Source organism: Tamandua tetradactyla, chromosome 5 (assembly GCF_023851605.1).
Source record: "Tamandua tetradactyla isolate mTamTet1 chromosome 5, mTamTet1.pri, whole genome shotgun sequence".
Classification (NCBI taxonomy): domain Eukaryota; kingdom Metazoa; phylum Chordata; class Mammalia; order Pilosa; family Myrmecophagidae; genus Tamandua; species Tamandua tetradactyla.
The window spans coordinates 49,002,836-49,030,383 of NC_135331.1; the positions used below are offsets into that span (position 1 = coordinate 49,002,836).

Consider the following 27,548-nt stretch of genomic DNA (forward strand, 5'->3'; position numbering starts at 1 on the left):
AAACAGATGTGGTTACTGCCTTAATGGAGCATGCAGCATGATGGGGAAGGCGAACATCAAATAAGAATTACAATAAAGCCTGGTGAGTGACATGATAAGGAAGTACATAGTGATACATAAACTGAGACATAAAGCAAAAGTAGGTGTGAATCAGGGATTAAGGGAAGGGGAGTGTCTCAGGAATGTGTAGAGACCTACTGGCAAAAAAAAGTGCTTGGAGAGTTTTAAGAAGTGGAGTGTACTTATGTGACTTGATCTCAGTCTAGGAGGGACAGGAGCGGGAAGCCATTTATGAGGGGCCTTGTGCGTGTTAGGGAATTATAGACCTTATCCCAAGGTGACATGGAAGTTGTAAAATACGTGTGTAACAAAGATTTCTATGGGGAAGGGACAAACAAAGAGGCTCCTTTGATTAGATAAGAGATGACAGTGGCCTATACTGATGTGGCAGTTGTAAGTGAGAGAAGTAGATCTATATATTGGGAAATAGAATTGAAGATTGATTGCTTGGGTGAGCATATTGGAGACAGACATCAAGGAATATAGTCTCTCGCTTGGGCAACTGGGTGGATGCTCTTTTTTTGTCTCTATAAGAGGAACATGGGGAGAAAGCTGATCAGGTCCATTTTGAACATGTTATCATTGAGATTCTTATACAACATCCAAATTGACTGAATAAATAGGTCTGGAATACAGAAGAGAGACCTGAAGAGGAGACCTGGATTATGAAATCATTAGCATATGGGTGATACTTAAACCCAGGAAAGTGGCTGATATGGCCCAGGAAGGGCTTATAGAATGACAAGAAGAGTGGGTTTGAGACACTGCCAGGAGAAACACCAATATTCAAGGTCTTATTTAGGGGAAAGGAGTCAGTAGAGGAGACTTAAAAAAGCCGAAGAAGAAGGAGGAAACTCTAATGGCCTGACAAATGGCAGATAGCATAGTAGAAGGAAAGTCAACTCTGTTTATAATGTTCCTGAAAGGTCAAGTGAGAAAATGATTGAAACATTCACTGGGGTCATCAGCAGGTAGTTTGTTCCCTTGCAGTGGTGAGTTTCCTTGCAGTGGTGAGTGTGGAAGCCAGAGTGGAGTGTGTTGAGGAATGAGTAGGTGGTGTGAAAATGCTCACAGCCAACAATGTAGCTAGCTGCTTCAAGAAGCTGGCTGTCAGAGGAAAAAGAAAGAGAGCTTTTTTCTAGAAAGGTAGCTGATGGGGAGGCCAGAGAGGGTGAGATATTTTCTTTGGTTGGTTGATTGGTTTGATTCTTTTAAACATTTATGTTTAGTTGCATGTAGGCTCTCTAACTAAGAGGATACAGTGGAAGGTATAGGAGTGAGTGTGGATGCAGTGAGAACCTGCCCAGGGCAGCAGAGATAATCAGGTTCCTGAACTTCTCCCAGCTACCACCTTGATGAGTTTGCCCTGTCTGTGTACTGCCTTCCTGTGAAGGGCTGTTTCTTTTAATCAACTTTAAACTGACTGTTTTACTTATTCTCACCCTTGTCAATCATATTTGCAAAATCATCGGTTTTATGAACTGGTTCTTTATTTATCTCATATACATTTTTATATAAAAAGCAATTCTATCTGGAAACCACTTAAATTCATCTCTTGTCTGATCAGTGGTCTGCATACCCCACGTTGGGAAGTACTAAAAAGTGACAGTTGTGAAGTTGCCTAAGGTCTTATAGCCCCCGAGGTCTGTACTTTAGAATCCCAAATCTTATGTTGCTTCCCTCAAGGAGTTGGGGAGGGAGGGTCTTTAGAAGTCCTGGAGAAGTTCTTGCCTTGGACTTGGACAGAAGAGAAAATGAGGTGTTTTAGTTTCCTAGGTGTTCAAGCAAATACCATGAAAGGGTTTGGGTTAAAAATGTAAAATTATTTGCTCATGGTTTTGAGGTTAGGAAAAAAGTCCAAATCAAGGCATCATTGTTTTGGGCTGCCAGAATGCAATATACCAGAAATGGAAAGGCTTTTATAACGGGAATTTAGTAAGTTGCAAGTTGACAGTTCTAAGGCCATTAAAGTGTCCATATAAAGCCATCCAGTGAAAGATGCCTTGATACAAGAAAGCCCATGGGTCCAGAACACCTCTGTCAGCTGGAAAGGCACATGGCTGGCGTCTGCTGGGGTCTTTGGCTTCTGGTTTCAAACAGCTTCCCTAGGGGTGTTTTCTTTCTGCATCTCCAAACGTTTGGGTCTCATGTTGGCTGTGTCTGATCTGTTGGCTCTTTACAAAATGATTCCGTCTTAGAGGACTCCAGTACGTGGATTAAGACCCCCCTTGAAATGGGTGGAGATACATCTCCATGGAAATCACCTAATTGAAAGATCACACTTACAATTGGGTGGGTCACATCTCCATGGAACCTTCTAATCAGAAGCTCCCACCCATAGCTGAGTGGGTCACCTCTCCATGGAAACAACTTAATCAAAAAGATCCTACCCAACAATATTGAATGAGTACTAGAGAGCATGGCTTTTCTGGGGTACACAACAGTTTCAAACCAGCACAGTCACCAAGGTGATGTTTTTTTCCCCCAGAGACTGGCATTCTGGGGCTGGCTGCTGGCAGCTGGACTACTTGGTCGTTAGTTTGTCACATAGCAAGCACATGGTGGCATCTCCTGGTCTCTTGCTTCTCTTCCAGGTTCCATTGATGTTCAGCTCTGGCTACTCCTTGTCTGGCTCTTTCTCTCTGAATTTCATTCCACTTATAAAGGACTCCAGTAATAGGTTTAAGACCAAACTAAGGTTGGCTACATCTTAACTGAAGCAACCTCATCAAGAGGTCCTACTTATAATGGGTTTACACCCACAGGAATGGATTAGGCTTAAGAACGTGATTCGTGATTTTCTGGGATATATGTACATCTCCAAACCCACCAGCCACATAAGATATTAGTAATTGAGTGTAGAACTGAACTTCAAAATGTTCTTTAATTTTTTCAAGTGTTTCTCATCCAGGTTACAGTGTGATTAATATATTCCTTCAGGCATCTCTGTTCACTTGATTTGGCACTGGTAATTTTAGGAAAGGCTGGCAAAAAGTAATGGACCCATGAACTGCCTTACGTTGATCCTGTAAGCACATACACTTAGGAAATGTTATCTGTGAAAGAACAGTGTTTGTGTAACTTATCTCTATTGAATACAGATCATGAATATCAAGATTATTTTCCCAGTTTCCTATTGTTATGTGGAAACTGAGGTCATTAGTGTAGCCAGCTCTTTTTCTTTTTTATTTGTGCAGGTTATTGTTTAAGTTTTACAGATTCTGGGAGAACAATATCAGTATTTGCAGCAGAAAGATTGGGTAGAGTGAGCGTTTATAGCTTAAAACACAGAATTTCATTTGTCTGCTTTACCTGAAATCAGAGATATTGGGAACTCCCAGTACTTAGTTAATTCAATTGGGTATGCTGAGGCCAAAATTTTTAGAACTATACTCCACCTAAAACCCTAGGTAAGTCTCTCTAGATAGTTACTCATTCATGGAAAAAATGAGTGATACCTTTTTTGATCATTAAAACACTGATGCAGTTAATTTGTATACTGTGGATAATACTTCAGTGCCATTGTTCGAGTATGCTGTGAAATGTCTGTGACAATTTACTGGTTTGAGAGTCTCACTGATAATCAGATGGCTCAAAAACAGGGCAAATCTGAATGGGCGATGGTGGCACAGTGGCAGAGTTCTCACCTGCCATGCCAGCGACCCAGGCTCGATTCCCGGTGACTGCACATGAAAATTAAAAAAAGGCAAATCTTTCTGTTAAATGAAAAGCATGTTCACTTCCTGATTTTCTGTTAACATGGTAGGAAGGAATTTCCCCAGAACGTGAGAGTTCAGCTTGTCCTGAGTGATGTCTGATGTAAAAGGAGCAGTAGAGAACTGGTTTCTTACACCCAAATTAAATGTTCCCTGCTGTTTTTTTTTTTCTATTTAGAATAACTATTTTAACCCTCAGTTATAAAAATTGTTTACATTTGGAGATCGTATTAAGTTATGATTTTTTCTCCTAGAGGTAATATAAAATTGAGATCTCCTTAACTTTTTCTGTAACATCTTACTGTTTTGAATATCTCCTGTAATCAAACTGTGTTAGTTACCACATGGTTAGGGCTGCTGTGACAAATACTCCAGGCTGATTGGCTTAAACAACAGGCATTTATTGTCTTTCAGTATTGGAAGCTAGAAATCCAAAATCAGGATATCATTGGACCATGTTTTCTCTAACATCTGTAGCAATTCGGGGCTGGCTCCATCTCTACCTCCCAACACGTAGTTGCTTCCTGTCTCTTTCTTAGGTTTCTGCTCCTGAGAGCTCCAGTTATATTGGATTAAAGCCTATCATCATTCATTTGGCTCACCTTAACTAGTAACATCTTCCAAGGTCCTATTTTCAAATGGGTTTACACCCATAGGACCAGGGGATAGGATTTGGACATGTCTTTTGTGGGGAACTAGGGGTCAGTCCCCAACACCATCCATCCTTGAGTTATATAGCATTGCTATCATTTAGGCCTGTGCTTCCTGTGTTTATTTAAATCACATTTTATGAAGGCCTAATGTGAAGACTTTTTTCATGTGACAGTTTTTCCTTTGCCTTGTTTTCACCCATATGTTTTATACTGTGTGGTATATTATGTTTTTTTACACTTAACATTTTCATGATTATTTTCCAGTATCATTGATTTTTTTATAAATAAATCTTTCCACATTTTTCTGATTGCAAAAGGAATTAGATTAAAATGTTGATATTAGCCACTTTGGACAAGAATGTGGGAAATTGAGCCATCTTGTATGCTTTTAGCAGAAATAAAATGGTGTAATTTTATTGGAAGGCAGTTTCGAATATTTAGCTAAGTTAAAAATGTTCATGTCATTTGACCCAAAAATTTGACCTCCAGATATTTTATATTTAATCACATAATGCTTGAAAAGCCAAGGCTGGGTGTACAGGTGGTTCAGTGGTAGAATGCTCACTTTCCATGCAGCAGACCCGGGTTCAGTTCCTGACCCATGCATCCAAAAAAAAAAAAAAGGCTAAGGCTATTTCTTATAGCCTTATCTATAGTAGAAAAAGGGAGTAGAGAGAGTAGCAACCTCTAAATAGCTCATTAAGGGCATCGCATTATCATACTACAACCTATACTGTCTTATAGTATCCTGTAATATATCCATGTTATAGAGTACACTTCAGCTGTTTACAAAGAATTAAATATGTATCTATTAACATGGCACGGTCTCTAAGCTATATTAAGTGACAAAAAAAAAAGTTACAGAACAGTGCACATAGTGTAGTGACATTTAGGTAATTAAAGCATGTGTGTATACACACACACACATACACATATACACATAAATGTATGGATGTTGTTGAGATATATAGCCCCAGAATCATAAATATCAAACTTTCAACCATAGTTACCCATGGTAAAGGGAGAGGAGTGTGGAAGGGGAGAAGTCATGGGGCTTTTATTTTTTCACTGTTAAGGACTGCTCTGTAAGAATGTATTTAGTGATTACTTAGATATGTTTTTCAAATAAATACAAGTAATGAATAGTCATTACTGAAAATTTGGAACATTTTAGTTAAAAGGCATGCCTCAGTAATCTTATAACTCAAATTTTATAAAATGCATCAATTTTATAGCTCAAATGTAATGACGATTGCCGTGATATTGCCTATCCTTCCAGTTGGGTTTCCATCCCAATACTAGTATATATGGGTGTAAATGTACGCTTAAAAATGGGTTCAGAGGCCACGTAGTTCACTGATTGTTCTAAATAGTGCTTGATTGTGCTGCATTAAATGATTGTGTCATCTGATTATTTGTAAAGATAAACTTATAGAAATTGATTTATTGAAAGAAAGAGGTAGGGATGTTTTAAATGTGTCTGTACAGAATGCAAATGTGCTTTGCAGAAAGGTTGTTCCTATCTCCATGTCCACCACCAGTAGCCGAAAGTGTCTTTCTTACTCTACTCCTCCCAGCATCGAATATTATTCTGTTAATCTTTGTGAATTTGATAGGTCAAAAACAGTATTTTTGTTTTAATTTGTATTTCTTTATTACTTGCACTGAAATATAGTTTTGACAGATGCTGAGTGAAAGCGCTATGGCTTTAATGAACTGAGGCTGATTTTAATATAAATACTAGAGCACACATACGCAAGTAAGTGTTCTTTCAAAATAGATATTAAGGCTGACTCCACTGATGACACCATTGCTGAAAATGTTCTGGGAACTTTTATGTTTGCAATATGTCTATTAAAGAGCTATCAGTTGATTGTAAAATTTTGGAGGATGTATGAAGGTAGGTCAGGAGTGATGGCAAAGAATTAGGAGACTGAACAGTCATGCAGGAGAAATGGGTTTGTATTTGAGTTCAGGGAGCAGGGCAGATAGAAGTGGACAAAATCACTAAGGAGACTTCATGCCTCATTGGTTGTGGAGGGCAAAAAGGAGGGGAAGTCAAAGAGTGGTGACAAGCAGGTTTTTGGCTTGGAAAAGTAGATGACACTGGGTTTATTCACAGGTAGAGAACCTGGGGTAGGGAATTGATGAGGGGAAGAAGGCGGTGAAGGTGATAACTCACTCAGCTTTGGCTGTGCTAAGTTGAAGATGGCCGTAGGACACCTGAGAGGCCATGTCATCTGAAAAATTGGATCAAAAAAACACAGGACAGATGGTCAATGGTGACTCAGTGCAGAATTCTCACCTGCCATTCCTGAGACCCAGGTTCGATTCCTGGGTCTCACAAAAAATAACCACAGGTCAGACCTAGGAAACATAGATTTGGGAACTATGAACAGGATGGACATATTCCTAAAGGTGTCAGTTTTATGGGATAGGTGGATGGGACTAATTGATATTCTTGGAGAAGCTGGACCCTCTGGATTTCAGGACTTACCTGGCCTAGGAACCCACCTGGAGGTTGTAGGTTTCTGGAAAGTAATCTAGTGTGTGAAACTTTTGTAGACTCTCAGATAAAGTCCTAAGTGTTCCTTAAGGTTGACAGGGATGGATTCTGTTGGGGTTTGGTAAACCTTGGCAGTTAGCAATATTGAGCTGAAGCTAGCATAAGAGTAGCCTCCAGAATAGTCTTTCCACTCCATTTGAACTCTTTCACCTTATTTTTTTACTTTTCTTTACCCCCTTTTGGTCAGGAAGGTGTTGTCGATCCCATAGTGCTAGGGCCAGGCTTATCCCTGGGAGTCATGCCCCACGTTGCCAGGGAGACTTTCGCCCCTGCTTGTCATGTCCCACATAGTGGGGAGGGTAATGATTTTCTTTGCAGAGTTGGGCTTAGAGAGAGAGAGGCCACATCTGAGCAACAAAAGAAGTTTTCTGAAAGTAACTCTAAGACATTAAGCATAACTATAGGTAGACTTAGCTTCTACACAACAGAAATAGGCTTCACAAGAGCAAGCCCCAAGATCAAGGGCTTGGGCTATTCATTTGGGTGTCCCTAATGTTTGAGACAGTGCCAGGGGTTTCCCCTGGGGTAAACCTTAATAGTTCTGTAGTTTTCTCCCATCCTTTAAGGAGCTCTGCCAATACTTTTTAATTATATGCTCAGCATACTCTGGAATGTATCCGGGTATTACATTAAGCTATACAGAACTATAAATCCTCATTCCCCTTCTGGGCTTCCTCTATTTGGGTCATTTAGATGATCTTTCCATACAAGTTGAGTGAGATTATGTGCTAAAGAAAATTTAGGTTTTGGACAACCTACACCTCTCTTCCTTTAGTCTCCTATGGTAGTTGAAATTCTAAAATTTGACAATGTCTTCCTTACCCCTGTATTCTGATTTACCTTAGTCCCAACCTGATCAGCTTTCTTCCTATCTTTAATTGAAGCCTAATCTTTTTTGGTTTCTTTAACAGTTGTTGAATGTAGCAATGTTGACTTTCAGAGTTTTAGAACTCCCACTGTGACACACAGTTAACAAAGTCCCAAGGATATACCAGGTTATACATATATAGTCAACATCTCAAAATCTACAACTCCAGACTAAATGTAACTTCCCCTAGAGCTTACAATCGAGGCCCCAATTTCTTAATAAGTATTTTCTAAAAGAGACCATACAATACTTGCTCCTTTGTTTCTGGCTTATTTTGTACCACATAATGTCCCCAAGGTTCATTCACCTTGTTACATGCCTCATGACTTTGTCCCTTTCTATAGCCACACAGGTTTCTATCATATGTATACACCACAGTTCTACTTCTCAGCCAGTGTATCCTTTAGCCACCTCCTTCCATTGGGCATCATGGATAATGTCCACAGTCATGTCTTATATTATCCTCACTTAGTTGTGCAATCATCAGCACTTTCAATTTTAGACAATTATCATTGCTCCAAAGAGAAAAATAACTGAGAAACACACCCTCACCAAATAGAACTTAACTCTTGTCCCCAATTTTTTATTTATATTGCTGTGGTACTGTTGATGTCTTCCTGTTAAATGTAGACTATAGTATGCAATAGTAGTTTCCCCCCTGTGCCCCTCTATTTTTGACTCTTTGTACAAGATTCATACTTTTGAAGTAGCTCATACAAAAACTTACTTTTATTTGTAGTGTTAGTTGATGGGAGACATGGCTCTATACAACCCCCTTCAATCACGTTCACCTTCAATATGGCAATATTACCTATAATGAATGACCTTCCCATCTGTCCATTCCCGTACATTTAAACTGAATCTCATTAGCTAACAGCTCACCCACCTCTAACTTCCATGTATCTCTAGGTCCCCTATATTCTATATTAAAAGCCTCTGAATTTACCTATACCAGGGTCATAATAGCAAAACCATACAGTATCTCTCCTTTTGTATCTGACTGCTTTCACTCAGCATCACGTCCTCAAGTTTCATCCATGTCATCATGTGCTTCAGGACCTCATTTCGCCTTATTGCTGCATAATATTCCATTCTATATTTTGTATATTCCACATTTTCTTAACCCACTCGTCTGTTGATGGGCATGTGAATTGTTTCCATCTTTTGGCCATTGTGAAAAATGCTGCTGTGAAGATCAGTGTGCAGATGTCTGTCTCACTGTTTTCAGCTTTTCTGGGGATATACTGAGTAGTGCTACTACTAGGTTGTAGGGCAACTCAATATTAGTTTTCTAAGGAACTGCCAAACAGTCTTCCATAGCAGCTGCACCTTTACAAATTCCTACCAGCAGTGCCTAAGTTGAACTTACAGACTTTTAACCAGCTGTTTAAAGCTAAAAATATACTATAATTGAAGATAGATATACCTTTAAATACAGAAAGCTAGTAAGCAGCTGGAAACCATTTAAGTGTCTTTTAGTAGAAGATGGAATAAATAAATTGTGAAAACTACATGTAATGGTCTTAACACAAACTGGATCATATTGCTTCTGTGCTGGAAGCCTGCCGGTGGCTTCTCTTTGTACTTAGAACACCATTCAAACTCAAGACCTGGCAGGATTGGCCCTGCCTATCTCTCTAGCTTCTCCTCCTGCCTCCTTCCTTCATGTCAGGGTCTTCTTTCACTTTCGCAAGCACGCCAGGACTTTATCTCAGGTCCTCTGTGTGGTATTCACTCTGCCTGGACCACTGCACCTCCCTTTATTATTTGGATACTAATTTCCTCTCCTCCTCAGGTTTCTGTTTAAATGACCCTCAGAGGCTCCCCTGGCTCCCTCCCCACCCTCCTGCCTCCTCATTTCCCTCTTCTTTTTTCTTTAGGATCTCAATTCATAATTATTTTACATGTCTCTTGTCTGCTTCTCCATGAGGTTATGGGTTGTGGATATCTGGATAAGTGTTATAATCCTAGCACCTAACGCATAGTACGTGCTAAATAAACAATGAGTGATATGTTTATAGGGGAAATATTACGAAAATTCAGGTTAGAGACAAGCCTGGAATGAGCCACCTCCAAAAAAAAAAAAGAAAGAAAAATTTCTACACATATTTGTGTGTGTTTATCTGTTCATGTAAGCACAGGAAAAAAAAGAAGAAAGCATGTAATCAAACCTGTTAACAGTTATGTTTGGGGTTTAGGTCAGGACCTTCTATGGCCTGTTTTATTTACTTCTGTTTTATCCTTATTATTTTTTTACAGAGGGCATGCATAACGTACTTAACAAAACAGTAATATTAAATACAAGCACAATTAGAATGTTCAGGCTTTGTTTTTAACAATCTCATTAGCCTTTCATGGCCATTGGTTCTTGTCTGGGGTTTTTTCCCAGGTTTTCCAGTTAGTAAGAAATTATAAATGCAGTTTGTTTTGCTTCAGACTAGTGAACTGTGTGTATACTAGGTATTCATCAGAGGACCATGAATGCATTCAATTTGTAGGTAATTCAGAATTCTAGTTGAACAGAATTTCTCTTAGATTGGCCATCTTTGAAGACCCACTGACCATCAGGTTCCACCTGAAGGCTTTCCTTGGACAGTCCCCACCTCATTCTACCTCCAACGTCCCCAACACCTCCCAGCCCTTAGCCCTTCCTCCCACCTTTACTGTCACCTGCTGTGCACCTCACACTCAGCGTAAAATTTGGCTTTGACGTTGTAGCTGCCTCCAGCTTCTCTGATTTGGAAGTGGGAAGAGGGATGCTGCTTCCACTGAAGTTGGGTGAGGTTCCCATGGGGAAAGATGAGGAGGGCCATAGCAAAGGAGAGAATGGACAGAGATCTGGTATGTATGTGGAGGAGGGACCATGCAATAAGAGGGAACAGAGGATTTGTGTCCCAAAAAGTTTCTGGACATTCTTTTCTGTCTTTATATCTCTAATTACACCACTTCTAACTGGTTATGGTATCTTAATTGTGTAAAACTGCTAGTTCTTTCACTGTTAGAAATGAGTCTTCAGGCTCTCCTTGTGCCAAGGATTTCCTGAGGGAGGTTTGCATTTGAAAGTAAAGTTTCTCTTCTTGACCTATTAACCCTCTTTATTATTCTGTTGTTCCCAGTTGGTTCGGCTGTGCAATGAAGGCGCTCGGAAGATGGAAAGGACTGAGATGATGTATACAATTAACTCCCAGCTGGAATTTAAAATTAAGGTATCTGCCTGACTGTACAGAAAATGATTTATTACATGCTCTGGTTTAAAGGCATGTGAATGCTGAGAGCTGAATGAGGCCAACAGAAGCAAATAGGCATTTGCTTTTCAAAGAAGGGCCTTAAATTGATAAGAGGGAGCCTGAATGCCCCAGTAGCAGATGCTTTGGGCAGTTCTGCTTTTGCTCACACTGGTAAGAGTGACCTTTTTCCAGGCCAGGCATAGAGAAGTTAGGTGTTATCTGTCAGCACATTCTTTTTTTTTTTTTCCCAAGAAAATACAAACTTGAGGCTAAGAGTGGTTAAAATAATAGAATCTTAGAATTGAATGGAGCCTTTTAGAAATTTCTTCAATACTTCTCAAAATGTCTAGTGGTATCTCATGAGCAGGACCAGGGTATTCTAAATCAAATAAGGACACTCCTTTTCAAGTTTGCAAAAAAAAAAGTTTGTTAATTGATAGTTCTTTTCAAGTTTGTTCCTCCCCTATAATTCTTTATTTAATATGTGCTGCCTGTGACTGCTTGTCTAGTACTGCTCGTGAGCAGATGTCAAGATCAGCAATAAGAAAAAAAGACAGTATGACCAGAGGAAGTCATGGCCAGTCCTTTGTTAACTTAGAGCTCTGTTCACAATGGATGTGGGTGCTCAATATCATGCTTCTGTTTCATTTTATAATATACAGATTTGATTAATCAATTTAAAATGACTGGCCATGCTTTTTGTCCCTGGTAAAATTGTTGCTAATCCATGCAATGGAATTATGATGGTCAGTATTTCAGAGTGTTTTATAAAGAGCAGATTCTCTGCCATCTCATATGGTTTGTGGACTCCTGATTCAATACAGCTGTATTCTTTTGTTTTATAAATGAGAAAATTGAAACCCAGAAAAGAATGAATTGTTAGCCAAGGTCACTCAGCTAGCTGGTGTTAGTATCAGGCCTGGGTCCAGGCATCCCCAATATTTGAAAACAAAGTGATAGGAAAAAGAGCAAAACATATTGGAAAGCTGCAAATCAGAAAAACCATTAACCAAAAAGAAACTACAAATAAGTCAAACATTTGAAAAGATGTTTTACTTCAATCAGAAAAAAAAAAGTTGCTAATTGAAAGTCAGATAACGAATTCACCTCTTAAATTCATTAATAAACCAAAAGTGTGATAGTACATTTTATTGGTGAGATTGTAGGGAAAAGACATTTTTGATATGTTACATATGTTACTTTTACATGTTATATAGAGTGTTACAACTTCAGGGGTGGGTAATTTGGCAAAGACTATCAGAATTACAAAAGCAAGTTATTATGACCCAATAATTCTACTTCTATGAATTTATCCTGCATATATACTCACAAATGTCTGAAATGATAGATAGATGTATACCAAGTTATTCATACAGTAATTGCTCATATTAGCAAAAGATTGGAAACATCCTAAATATCTATGAATATAGAACACCCAAATAGTATAATACCACTCAGATATTTTAAAAAAGTGAGCTAAGATTTTGGGGTTCTGATATGGGTACTTTTTATTTATTTTTGGGTACTTCTATTTTGTTAAGTGAAGAAAGTAAGGTGCAGGATGGGAGGGAAAAAAGAATATAAAATTTGCTTATGCATAAGAAATCCCTGGAGAGTTGCAGAAGAAACTAACAGTGATTACATTACCTTGTCAGGGGCATTGGTGGGAATTGGGTAGAAGGGAAAAGAGTGGGAAAGAGACTTTTCACTTATACTTTTATATATCACTTGCTTTTACTTGTTTAAACTCTCCTACCCCCACACCTCACCAAATGGAATTAACTGTTTTTAAAACTGTATGTCAGAAGGATACGTTGGGGAAATAATAAGACCAGAGGTAGAAAACCTACTAGGAGACTGTGGACGCAGATCTGTCGAGATCTTCCAAATGCCTAGAGAAGGCAGTTGTATGATGCTATGGGCATCTACTTTGTGGACTGGACGGGTCAGCCCTGCTGTCCACTTAGACGGGGGTTCCAGGAGGAGGAGCAGGTTTGGGAGATAGATCATGAGTTCTGTTTTGGCCATACTGGGTTTATGGTCTACCATAATCATTATTCACAAATATTTGTTGGGTATTTACTGTGCGCCATTTTTACATAGTATTAATTAATTCTCAGAGGAGCCCCATGATGTCTCCTGTAACTGTCCCCATTTTATAGATGAAGAATCAAGCTAGAGATATATTAAATGATTTGCTCAATGTCATTTACTGTGAAAGTAGTGAAGCTTGGATTCAAACCTGAGTTTGACCTAGGAGTCCACCCTTTGACCGCATCATAATGCTCTTTTTCTAACTTGAAGGGGAAAGTGTGTGCTTTTGTGTGCTTGCACGTGCAGGTGTGTGTTTCATTTTTAAATTTGTAACTTTCAGAAAGCATCCTGTCATGTTGCAGTGGTTATGAGAGCAAGTGGAAAGAGTCCTTCGGATTGGTGCTCGGGAAGGCAGTATAAATGAGGAGCGTGGACTCCAGCTGACAGCCTAAGCTCCATTCCTAGCTCTGCCTTTTACTAGTTGTACAGCTTTGGGACAGAAAGAGGGAGAAGACTCTGAGCGAGAGAATGCTGGAGAAAGGGGGACGAATCAAGGGAATAAGGTCTTGGAGTTGAAGGCGGGATATTGAAGGCTTTAAGGTGGGAGGAAAGGAAATGAGAAAAGTCGATCTCTAAGCTGAGTAGAAGACCAGAGACCATAGCTTCGGTTTTGCCTCAGATCCGGTGTTTTTTCCACCAGGCCACTGCTGCCTCTAAAAGTTACCTCTACAGAGTTGGGAAGGATTCTTTTGTTGTCTTGTCATGAAAAGTTTGACTTCATAAATAAGCTCATGGAGAAGTAGAGGGCCCTAGGGCTACTCTGTGAGTCATGTATTAAGTGTGATTGAGCAGGCAGGGGTGTGTTGGCTGATGGATGGCTGTGTTTGGGGCCTTGTTAACAAGCAGAATTCCAAGATAGAGCAGGAGGAATTCTAAGGTGTTAAATGTCTTTGCTCCTGAGTAGCTCTTCCTTGTCTAAACAGCTGATAAAATTAGTTCAGTTTTATGCTGAGATTAGTTTTCTAGGACGCTCAGCAACGCGCACAAAAAAATGAAGTCTTCTGTGTAAGAATTATTTCAGTACTGTTTAGGATGCATTTTTTGTCCATGAATTTTTTTTTCCTACTGTTTGCTTCACATTTGGGAGGAAAACTAGACCATGGTCCTAGTCTTAGAGCTTCTTAACAAGGGGAATTTTTATGCTCACTTTCGGTGGTTCTGATTTCTTTTCATCTGATCATTCTGTAATTTTTTTATAAGTCTGTCTGAATGAGTTTACCTTCTGACAGTAATTTCTGAAACAAATAAAATGTGTATCAGATTTTTTTTAAAGAAACATAGATATATTGAAGATGACTGTCACATTTAGGCGTTTCATTAAAAATCTGATTTTGCATAATGAAATATGGGGCTTTCATACAAATAAATATGCTTTAAAAACAGCAACAACAAACAGCTTTCATTCCTCCCCTCTCCCCCAGACTAAGAACAGTCAGAGGATGGCGTGTACAGTGGAACCTAACCGTAATGCCATCCTTGGTTCATCCTGTAGAGTTATATGCTCTAGCAAGATAGCACCCTGTCTGGGTTATTGCAGCCCTTCCACGCGACCTAACTTTACACATACATTTTTGTGGCAACCTCTTGTGTGTGCTGACGGGATCCTCCAGAATTATCAAAACTATCTCAGTTTATAAGCCTTTCATGTCTCAGCTGCCCCTGTTCAATAATTGTCTGATTCAAGATTTGGGGGTGGGGGCTGAGCAGGTAGTTCAGTGGTAGAATTCTCATCTGCCATGTGAGAGACCCAAGTTTGATTCCCAGCCCATGCAGCCCCCCAAAGAAAAGGACTTGGGGGTTGGAAACTCCATGAACTTCATTAATAGCCACCTTTGAAAATTTGGAGTCAACCATCGTCTTTCATCTTCTTTTGAAACCTACAGGAAAATAGTATCTAACTGACGAGCAACCGTTATACAAAAGCCCTTTATGAAGTTAAAAACATATAAAAATCCTTTCTTAGCCTTCTTATTTCCTCCCTAAAATCCCTAATTTCCTTTAGCTATTTTTTAATCATTATTCCCTGAAAAGAATGACATGTGGTCATACCACACTACTGCAGTTACGCTGTGTGTGTCCAGGAACTTGTGCTTATTGTTTGGCTATAGATTTTTTAATCATGTTTTTGGCAGTAAGTATTCCTGGTATCTTAAAAAAAAGTGAGTGTGCTCAAGGTGAAAATAATCCTGTGGTCTTGAGAGTGTTCCAGTTGGCTTGTTCAAGACTGAATAAAGTAAGAAAACAGTATGTAATTCCTTGGTTACAGCCTTTTCTGTGAGATTATGATGGACTATTTTGAAAGAACTTGATTTTCACATCGGGAAAGTGGCATGCTACTTTAAGGATGAAATTCCATGAGGAAAACTGCCATAAGCTTAAGAACAGGTGTTCTCAAGAATATGGCTAAGTAGATAATCAGGAGACAGAAGTTTGTCAGGGTTTTTTTTTTTTCCCTCGCAAATAAAACCTTCTGCTTTGTTTTGTTTTTCGCATGGGCAGGCACCGGAAGTGGACCCTGGCTCTTTGGCATGGCAGCCAAGAACTCTGCCTCTGAGCCACTGTCGCACCGCCCTGAATAAAGCCTTTTCTAGTTCATAAAGTGAACGCGGGCTTTTATATTTGTCTCTCGTTATCTAAAATTATCCATGTTATCTACAGTTATCTCTGTTTCTCCATAGGTTTAGATACTGATTTGAAATATTTAAAATAACTGTTGATACTGAGAGATTCCACTAATCAGCCTTTCAGTTTCCATGTTTCAATGTTAATCATCTTTTTCAGTTACAAGTTAATGAAAAGGTCATCATTTTCGGTTGACTCAATAACATTTTCTTATTGAGTTTTAATTGTCATCTTGGGAAATTAATAGTTTTCGTATTGGGAAAATAAGTTCTTTTTCATTTTCTCTTGGAGGATGCACTAAACTTCTCTAATTATATTTCACTATTATGCACCTGTAAATTAATGATACATACCATAATATGTCATCTGTCTGAACGTAAGTTTTATAGTTTACTTTTATTCTTTTTTTTTTTTTTTTTTTTTTAACATGGGCAGGCACCGGGAATCGAACCCAGGTCTCTGGCATGACAAGCGAGGACTCTGCCACTGAGCCACCATTGCCTGCCCAATAGTTTTTTTTTTGTTGTTTTTTTTGGGGTTTTTGGGGTGCATGGTCTGGGAATCGAACCCGGGTCTCACACATGAAAGGTGGGCATTCTAACCACTTAACTACCCGTGCACCCGCCTGCCCTATAGTTTTGATAGTCTTAACGAAACTTTAATTTGACCTTGGGTGTTGCGTCTTTGTCTTTTTGTAGCCCTTTCCTTTAGTCTCCTCTTCACGATGGCTGGTAAAAAGAGGGGAATTGATGGCCTATGTAGAAGACACTGTGCTTTTCTCCAAAAGAACCTCCAAGCAGCAAGTCTACTTCTTTCTCTTTAACGATGTTCTCATTATCACCAAGAAGAAGAGGTAAGCCTTTCTCTTGTGTTGCTGGTTATACATCCCAGTTTCAAAGTTCTGAAATTCAGACGCCTGCTGGTGTGATGATCCTTTAAAAGCTTGAGTTATTAGACATGCAGTTTGTATACACAGTGGATCATGGTAGCTTCTACACTGCCTTTTCTTTAAATTTTCTACAGTTAAAACTCAAATTATCATCAGTTACATCACTCTACCTAGCTTCTAGTGAGCTTTCGCAGTCACCATTCTGAGCATTTTACACATTTTTATCATTCAATACTCACAACATCCCTAAGGAGGCAAGATTCTTGTTCTTTCCAATGTTTCTTAAACTTGCTTCTTCCACAGAAACTTTGTATAAAAACTGCTCCAGTTGAAGATATTCTGGGGTGGGGTGGGGCTCTAGGGCTCTTTGTGTCTTAGTCTAAAATCCATTGTGCTTAGAGATAATTAGTCTTAAAAGTGTCCCTATGACTAGGAAGGTTTTCGCCACACTCCCTTTCGAGGGGAATAAAATAAATCACTTGGTTCGCCGAGTGTCTGTTCTTATTTCAGGCTTCTGGTTGTATTTTCATGTCCAACTCGAGGCAATTGTCCAAGAAGAGTAGTGTAGAAGACTTTTCTTCGTAGTGTATTTGTTCTCTCCAATTGCCCCCACTCTCAAAGCACCTACATACACACAGCCCTCAGCTCTTTCTCTGTGGAACGTTCTTTATTAAGTGTACCCAATATGTGTAGATTGTAAATTATTTTCCTGTGGGTCTTACATAAATATTCCGTCTTTCCTAGAGTATGAACTTAGAGTAAAAATGTAAATCTGTGGTGTATTATTTCTACGTAAGAAGGAATGATGGTGGATGGATTCGATGGCATATGATCAGTGTAGGTGTAGTTCATAGGGTACAGTGTAAGGAAGATGAAGAGAATTGTGGAAATACTCATCCAAGAGAATAAAATCATCAGGAAATATTTACTTAAGTGAAAATTCTGACTTGCTGACTTCTTTGGGCTTGCAAATTTGAATTAAATTGAAACAGAGGTTGAGCTTTTTTTTTTTTTGCTCCTTTTAATCAGAATATATTTATGAATTATTTCAGCTGTTTAGCTGTTTAACTGAAATGGAAACTTCATATAGTCTACCAGGGAAAGACATCGTGTAAATACAACTACATTAAGTACATAAAGATGTTGATGATTTTTTTTCATACTCAGGAAAATGGTGTTTATTTTTAAGGAAAAAAATGATTTCTCAACTATGTGGGACAGTTTAAGTAGCTCTAATAGCTAAATAAATTTTATAAATAAGGATTGGAGAAGAATGAGAATTTTTGTATTCATGTTTTGTTGGTTTCCTGTGAGATAGCATGTTTCATTGGCTCTTGAAGATGTTTTGTTTTTAGGAGACAGTAACTATATATGTCTTGACAAGTGCCAGAACTCTTGACTTTTAACATCTTCTAGTTGTTGAAGTATTTCTTCTGTCTCTGTGGACCAAAAGCTTTAACTGAACATTTGACTTTAATGATAAAATGTACGTTGACAGTACCAAGCTAATTGTAACCTTTACATGTAGTTTTAAATATGTCTTCAGTGATATTGATACAAACATTACAGGTATTTAAATCGGCATAGTACAGCTTTTATTTTGAACTTGTTCAGAAGTATCCAATAAATAATAGACTTTTGAAAGATCGGATTAAGGTGTATGCTAGTCTACTTAGCAGTATACTTTGCCCTCCATGGGAGATTTTGCCATTATATTTAATGTTGCACTCATAGCCATCCCACATTTATTTGCTCAGATATGTTTTAATTTGTATTACTAATAAAAGAAAGAGCAATACATAACAGCTCTAATTGAGAAGGAAAGCTGAGTACCAAACTTTGCCTTTACCAGAATGATTTATTTATTCTTACAGTGTAGCTTGTACTGTATCTCAGGTACTCTTAACTCAGGGAATAGCACTGGAGGTCCAGGTTGTTTACAACCTGGATATGTGTTAAGAGTAGCAGGCAGACTTTGAGACTTGATAAACAGGCTTGGTTAAAAATGTGCAGTATGCACAGCCGTATTTACATGATCGCTTCAAGAAGGCAACTGCAAATGCTTTGCATGCCAGAGGTAGCAGCAAAGGGGAAACAACAGTTTTGAGCAAGATGATAATTTAGGCCCAGCTATGAAGTACAGATAAAAGATAACAAACTGTGCCAGCCCTTTAGGACCAATCTAGCCACACTGCCTAACTGCAATTCCAAGGTACAGTCAAGGAGCTTACAGCTTCAGGGAGGCTTCCAGCTACTGGAGAGGCTGTCTGGGGCAGACAGTTACTCTTCCTCCTCTGATCCAGATTAGCAGATGATTCATGCTAAGCACATTCCAGATTGCTAGGGTGTGTGGCAGCCTCACTTTGCGGTGAATATATTGCTGCTCGTGCCTGCAATGTTGGGCTTGGCTAGTGACCACATGGGGCTGTCTTCGAGGACAGGAATTTTAACTTTATCAGACTATTAAGTGGCGTGTTAGGGTTCTGTAGAGAAACTGAACCAACAGGAGAGATCTATAAATAAGAAATTTGTAGAGGTGTCTCACGCAACCATGGAAATGGAGGAGTCCAAAACCCAGTGAAGGCTGTGAAGCTGGCACCTCTGATGAAGGGTCTGCACTAACTCTACAGGAGAGCCTCCCTGGCTGAAGAAGCAGTGAAAGAGTCTCTCTTCTCCCTTAAAAGCCTTCAACTGATTGAGTTATCTCCTTGTGGGAGATGTGCCTTAGTTGATTGCAGATGTTATTAGCCACAGATGCAATAAACTGACTGATAATTGAGTAGACCAGCCTTCTGGTTTATCAGCCAGCTGCAAAATAGCTTTGCAACAACGGTCAGGCCGATGCTTATCAGACCAGACAACTGGGCATAATCATTTTGCCAAATTGACACAAAACCTAACCATTATAAGTGGCAATTTAAAGTCTTCAGGAGCTCAGGGCTGCTTGTGAGTCAGTGTATTAATAGCCTGTTCCTCCAAATTTCAAAAAGCTACATCATTGGTTTGATTACTGTAGATGAGAAAATGAATTCTTTGGTATTTGAAGCTTTGACTGTAGGGTCCCTGGATCTACTACAGCAGGGTTCTCAGCCTTGGCACTATTAGCATTGTGGACAAGCTAATTCCTTGATATAGAAGATTGTCCTTTGCATTGTAAGATGTTTAGCAGCATCCCTGGCCTCTACCCACTATTGGCCAGTAGCATGCTCTCTACCCCAATTGTGACAACCACAACGTCTGAAGACACTGCCACATGTCCCTGGGGAGGAACAAAATCGACTGGCAGTTTTGAGAATCATTGAGCTAGAGTGATGGCCTGCCACAAACTTTGCCTTCAGAGTAGTGAAGGGGTGCAAATATATCAGACCCAACACAGCAATAGCAGTAATATTGTAACATGTAATTAATAAATCATTGTTATACTTGTGTATTAATAAATGATAACTTATCCTATTTGTGCCTAAACATAACCTCTTATAATTACCCATCACAGTGTACAGCCTACACTCACATATACAGTTTATATATGGATTATATGCATTCTATGGATTATATGTACACATACGGATTATATGCATTGTCCCCATTTTTTAAATGAGAAAACTGAATCCAAGATCTAAATAAGTTCAGATTCCAAGAAATTTATTTTGGAGGTAGACAACTGTCCTATTTTCCTGATTCAGAACGCCTCTTATATCTGGGTTAGGTCATCCCTCCCATTTTCTTCTGAAGCTAAACACAAAATCTTCCTCCCCCAGCCCATCATCACTGCCTCTCCTAAACATACAAATGTCAGCAGTATTATGTGACTTGAACACCTCTGTTTGGCGTACCTCTGTGTCTACATCCTTCCTTCTAATTGCTCCTTCTCCAGAGTGTGTTCCTTCCTCCATAAAGGGCACCTCCACCCACCCAGTTGCTCCAGGGAACCTTGACTTCTCTCCCTTTTCCTTGCCCTGCTCCCGCTTGTACTCACTCACCAGTCTTCTAAGCAGCCTGTGAACTCGTTCTCTCCATTCACTCTGCCACCTCCCTTATGCCAGCAACCCTGAGCCCAACCTGTAAGATACACCTATCTGGATTCCCTCTAGCACTGCAGATTCACGCCGCCATTGGCTCTACGTTCCACAGCCAGGTTCCTTTCCGAAGACGTATCGACTGAGTTTGTCCCTTGCAAAAAGCACTGCTGAGGTCTTACTTGGCACTTAGCATAAAGCCTCACTGAATGACACCCACTCCCTTTTGCAGTTTTCTCTACCTTTCCCAGTCAACAGGGCCTCACTTATGTTTCCTTCTCTGGAATAGTCTTCCTCTCCTGTGACCCTACCCCTACCATGAACCCTTTTTTAAGCAAAGTCTTTTTCATCTCTTAGGTCTTAAGTGAGCTGTCACATCCACTGCGTTCTTATCCAACCCTCTAGTGTATGTTTCTGTCTTCTGTGTCAGGGTCCCATAAGCCTTTCCTGCCAAACATTTCATGTTATATGTCTGTATCTGTCTTGTACACCTTTGCATCCTCTGTGCATATGCTGGCTCCTGGTCCATAATGATGGTTTAATAAATGTTTGTTGAATGGGAACCAGTTGTGTGGATTGTTTGTAAAGGATTTGAATGAATATATTACTCAGGGCTCAATCCCACCCCACCCCCAAGCTAAAATTTCCTTGAATTCTCCTTTATTTTAAATTCTACTCTGTTATATATCCATTTTCAATAAGCATTTGTAATTACTTAATTTTGACAAAAACAAATCTGGAATTTCATTTTCTGGCTTCTCACATCCTCCAGAGTTTTACCCATATGTTTATCCATAATGTCACATACCTCAGTGCAAAAAAAGCATTTAGGACAGTATTTGCAAAATTGTGCTCTGTAGAAGAGGCTTTTTGTTGTTTTGTTTGTTTGTTTTTTCACTTGTGTTTGTTTTGTGCTATTGCAACAACTAATGTTTTGGGCTTCAGATAACAGTAAATTCATGCAAAAAAGTGTAAGTAGTAAAGGCATTGAATTATTTCCAAAAAGAAAGAAGAAAACAAAAATACATATATATATATGTATGTATGTATACACACACACACTCAAGTGAGTTTGGGAAATCCTAGGTGCTCTATTCATTACCTTTTGAAGATTCACTATTAGATCACTTAGGAAGGCTTTTGGCTCCAAGTGAGAATCCCAAACACCAATGACTCAGGCGATAAAGCTATATACTTTTCTCACAGACATAAAGACTGAGGGTATGCATCCAGATTCAGTTGTCATCAGGAACCCAGCCTCTTTCCATTCTTCAGCTGTACCATTTTCTGTGTTGACTTTTTGCCATTCAACATATAGCTTTGTGGTTACAGATGTCTTCTGCAGCCAACTCTGGGAATGATTTTATTCAAAGCTATAAGAGGAGAGCATGGATAAGAAATAATGGCCACCCAAAGGGGGTTTTCCTAAAATGACTTTCTTTTTTTTTTACCAGCAAAAGAAAACCTTTCTCAGAGGTTCCCCAGAAGACTTCTGGTATTTCATGAGTCAGTCTTGGGTCATAAGACTTCTGTCCTAAGGGAGGAAAGAGGGAACTGGGAGATCCATGATTGCTTTGGGTTGGTCTTGATCCATCCCCTGGGACTGGGCACCCTGGGCTTGATGGCCAAGGAAGCAGGGGAAGATGACAGCTAAATAGGTAATACTGCCAACCATGCAACAAAACCCTCTTTATTGCAGAACATACCTATTAAAAGATGAGTAGTGTGGGAAATCTGCAGATTAACAGGAAGAGCTCTTTAGATGTACTGATTAACATCTTCCCTCTAGGATAAAAGGGGTGGGGTCATTGGTTTCAAAGGAGACAGCAGTGACTGAGTTATAGAACCCACTTCCTCTTGGTTGGTGCTAGTCATCCACTTGTGGTTTCTATGAGTATTTTCTTGCTTGGTGCCTGTTTGCACCCACCCGCCCAGATGTGCCCTTCAGTACCTTTAGAGCTCACAGGTGGATGAGCTTGGTCCTGGGTATTAGACGTAATACTGAAAGAATACCTAACTCTACTCTAGTTTTCCAAAACAGGAACACAAAGAAAACTTTTTGTTTCTTTCATTCTTCTTCTTGATTCTCTGTCCCAGTGATCTAGCCATGATGTTTTTGGTTATTCCTTAAAGTTAGCTCTGATGTTCAGTGCCAGTTTTATCACATGTGCACAGTGTATTATTCAGTGTGCTCAGAGTTTATATGTAATATATCACTGAATTATCAAACTACAACCCATGAGCTTGGTATGTGTATGACTTCCATTTTACTGATGAGGAAACTGTCTTTTCTCACGGTCTTTCAATGGAACCAGGATTCTAATCTGAGTCTCTCTGACTCCAGAGCCGGCTTTCTTAAGAATTTCTCTGTTTATTTATTTATATTTTTATGTGTGTGTTTATTTTTGGTGGCTTACAAAAACAGAAATTCATTCTTTCACAGTTCTGGAAGCCAAAAGTCTGTAATCAAGGTATTGGCAAGATTGGCCCCTCTGGGCTCTGAAGGAGAATCCTTTCCTGGTTGCTCTCCTAATGTGTTAGTTTGTAAGCTGCCAGAATGTGATACACCAGAAATGGAATGGCTTTTAAACAGGGGAATGTATTAAATGGCAAGCTTACAGTTCTAAGATTGTGAAAATATCCAAATTAAAGCAAAGCTATAAAAATGTCCAAATTCAGGAATCCAGCGAAAGATACCTTGGTTCAAGAAGGCCAATGATGTTCAGGGTTTCTCTCAGCTATAAAGGCACATGGTGATGTCTGCTAGGTTTCTCTCTCTAGGAATCTTCAGCAGCTTCCCCAGGTCTCTGTCCGTTCTGTTGGCTCTGTTGGTTCTGGTGGCTCTAAAGCTTTTTCCAAAATGGTTCCCTCTTAAAGGGCTCCAGTAAGCAACCCCACCTTCAATGGGTACAGACACATCGCCAATGGAAACCATCTCCATTGAAACAATCAAAAAGCTCCCACCCAGCAATATTGAATGAGGATTAAAGAGCTTGGCTTTCCTGGGGTCCACCACAGATTCAAACTGGCACACGTCACTTCTGGTGGCCGCCGACAGCCTTAGTCTTCTATGGCTTGTAGTTGCTTGCCTCAAATTTCTCCCTCCCTCGTCACATAACCTTTGTTCTAGTTTGCTAGCTGCTGGAATGCAGTATACCAGAAACGGAATGACTTTTTGAAAAGGGGAATTTAATACGTTTTGCTACTTTACAGTTCTAGGCCAAGAAAGTTCCAATTAAAACAAGTATATAAAAATGTCCAAATAAAGGCACCAACAAACGGTTACCTTCACTCAAGAAAGGCCAATGGACTGCCACTGCGAGGGCGCGCCGCGGCAAGAGCAACCTGCAAACAACCAAGGCCAGTCCACCCTGCAGCCTTTGCCATCTTCCCATAAGCAGCACTCTGCACAACATCATCCATCCATTACTTCTCTCAATAGAAACTCCCTGACCAATAGAAGGAACCAGAGTCCAGCCCCGCCGGCTTCTTTGCCCGCCGAGCTGCAAACCACACCCGAGTCCATCCACCTGCAGGACAGCTGAGTCCTTGGCAGTAATGTATCACTGGAAAGCAGACTTCCGGAGAAGATGGCGGCTTAGTAAGACGCGCGGATCTTAGTTCCTCCGCCAGAACAGCTACTAGGGGAGTAGAAATGATACAGAACAGTTCCTGGAGCCACGACAGAGATCAAAAAGACAGTGTACCCCATCCTGGAACGGCTGACTGGCTGAGAGAACCCGCTCTGGTGAGATCGCCGAGGGGCGCGGGCTTCCCCGGGCCGGGGCAGCAAGCGGCCGGAGCCCCTCCCTTCTTCCTTCTCGAGCCAGCTGGGACAATTGGACAGGCGGTCCCCTCAAGCCGCGGCAGCTGGCCCCCCCACCACGCGTGGCCCCCCAGACCAACTGGGAGAATTATATCAGAGATCCCCAGGCCGCGGAGAATGGTGACCGGGGTCCCTTCCAAACACGTGACTTCCCATTCCGGCTGGGAATGGTACACTCTCCCGGGCCGCAGCGGCTGGCGCCCTCCCGCCACGCTTGGTGCCCCGGGCCGACTAGGAGATTTGGACAGGCGCTCTCCCGGGCTGCAGCGGCCGGCGACCCTCCCTGCGTTCAGATCCCTGGGCCATCTGGCACTCTTCCAAGCCGCTTCGGCTGGCAAACCTCCCCCAGGGCGAGAGCTTTCCAAAGTTAAAGGACCCACAGCACCTTTTACTGGTGGGACCCACAGACAAACCTATGCCACGAGCGCCACCTACTGGGCAGGATAAGAAAATCAGAACCCAGAGATTTCACAGAAAAATCTTTCAACCTGTTGGGTCCAACACCCAGGGAAATCTGATTAAATGCCCAGACGCCAGCAGAAGATAATGGATCATGCTCAGAAAATTGAAAATATGGCCCAGTCAAAAGAACAAACCAGTAGTTCAAATGAGATACAGGAACTGAGACAACTAATGCTGAATATACGAACAGAAATGGAAAACCTCTTCAAAAACGAAATTGATAAATTGAAGGAGGACATGAAGAAGACATGGGCTGAACAAAAAGAAGAAATAGAAAAACTGAAAAAACAAATCACAGAACTTATGGAAGTGAAGGATAAAGTAGAAAAGATGGAAAAAACAATGGATACATACAATGATAGATTTAAAGAGACAGAAGATAGAATTAGTGATCTGGAGGATGGAACATCTGAATTCCAAAAATAAACAGAAACTATAGGGAAAAGAATGGAAAAATTTGAACCAGGGTATCAGGGAACTCAAGGACAATGTGAATCGCACAAATATACATGTTGTGGGTGTCCCAGAAGGAGAAGAGAAGGGAAAAGGAGGAGAAAAACTAATGGAAGAAATTATCACTGAAAATTTCCCAACTCTTATGAAAGACCTAAAATTACAGATCCAAGGAGTGCACCGCACCCAAAAGAGATTAGACCTAAATAGGCGTTCTCCAAGACACTTACTAGTTAGCATGTCAGAGGTCAAAGAGAAAGAGAGGATCTTGAAAGCAGCAAGAGAAAAACAATCCATCACATACAAGGGAAACCCAATAAGACTATGTGTAGATTTCTCAGCAGAAACCATGGAGGCAAGAAGACAGTGGGATGATATATTTAAATTACTAAAAGAGAAAAACTGCCAACCAAGACTTCTATATCCAGCAAAATTGTCCTTCAAATGAGGGAAAAATTAAAACATTCTCAGACAAAAAGTCACTGAGAGAATCTGTGACCAAGAGACCAGCTCTGCAAGAAATACTAAAGGGAGCACTAGAGTCAGATACGAAAAGACAGAAGAGAGAGGTATGGAGAACAGTGTAGAAAGAAGGAAAGTCAGATATGATATATATAATACAAAAAGCAAAATGGTAGAGGAAAATATTATCCAAACAGTAATAACACTAAATGTTAATGGACTGAATTCCCCAATCAAAAGACATAGACTGGCAGAATGGATTAAAAAACAGTATCCTTCTATATGCTGTCTACAGGAAACACATCTTAGACCCAAAGATAAACATAGGTTGAAAGTGAAAGGTTTGGAAAAGATATTTCATGCAAATAACAACCAGAAAAGAGCAGGAGTAGCTATACTAATATCCAACAAATTAGATTTCAAATGTAAAACAGTTAAAAGAGACAAAGAAGGACACTATCTACTAATAAAAGGAACAATTAAACAAGAAGACATAACAATCATAAATATTTATGCACTGAACCAGAATGCCCCAAAATACGTGAGGAATACACTGCAAACACTGAAAAGGGAAATAGACACATATACCATAATAGTTGGAGACTTCAATTCCCCACTCTCATCAATGGACAGAACATCTACACAGAGGATCAGTAAAGAAATAGAGAATTTGAATATTACAATAAATGAGCTAGACTTAACAGACATTTATAGGACATTACATCCCACAACAGCAGGATGCACCTTTTTCTCAAGTGCTCTTGGATCATTCTCAAAGATAGACCATATGCTGGTCACAAAGCAAGTCTTAACAAATTTTAAAAGATTGAAATCATACACAACACTTTCTCAGATCATAAAGGAATGAAGTTGGAAATCAATAATAGGCAGAGTGCCAGAAAATTCGCAAATACGTTGAGGCTCAACAACACACTCTTAAACAATGAGTGGGTCAAAGAAGAAATTACAAGAGAAATTAGTAAATACCTTGAGGCGAATGAAACGAAAACACAACATATCAAAACCTATGGGATGCAGCAAAGGCAGTGCTAAGAGGGAAATTTATTGCCCTAAATGCCTATATCAGAAAAGAAGAAAAGGCAAAAATTCAGGAATTAACTGTCCACTTGGAAGAACTGGAGAAAGAACAGCAAACAAATCCCAAAGCAAGCAAAAGGAAAGAAATAACAAACATTAGAGCAGAAATAAATGAAATTGAAAACATGAAAACAATAGAGAAAATCAATAAGACCAGAAGTTGGTTCTATGAGAAAATCAATAACATTGATGGGTCCTTAGCAAGACTGACAAAAAGAAGAAGAGAGAGGATGCAAATAAATAAGATCAGAAATGGAAGAGGAGACATAACTACTGACCTCACAGAAATAAAGGAGGTAATAACAGGATACTATGAATAACTTTACGCTAATAAATACAACAGTTTAGATGAAATGGACGGGTTCCTGGAAAGACATGAACAACCAACTTTGACTCAAGAAGAAATAGATGACCTCAACAAACCAATCACAAGTAAAGAAACTGAATCAGTCATTCAAAAGCTTTCCAAAAAGAAAAGTCCAGGACCAGACGGCTTCACATGTGAATTCTATCAAACATTCCAGAAAGAATTAGTA

General features: G+C 39.8%; 1 protein-coding gene across 2 annotated transcripts in view; it reads left to right on the forward strand.

Moving 5' to 3' along the window:
• Positions 1-27,548, forward strand: part of ARHGEF26 (Rho guanine nucleotide exchange factor 26) — a 181,717-nt gene that overhangs the window by 111,844 nt on the left and 42,325 nt on the right. For both annotated transcript variants that reach the window (XM_077160830.1, XM_077160829.1), the window contains exons 9-10: positions 10,980-11,069; positions 16,505-16,659. In XM_077160830.1, coding sequence (XP_077016945.1) covers positions 10,980-11,069; positions 16,505-16,659 — 245 coding nt within the window. The remainder of the gene's footprint in view (positions 1-10,979; positions 11,070-16,504; positions 16,660-27,548) is intronic.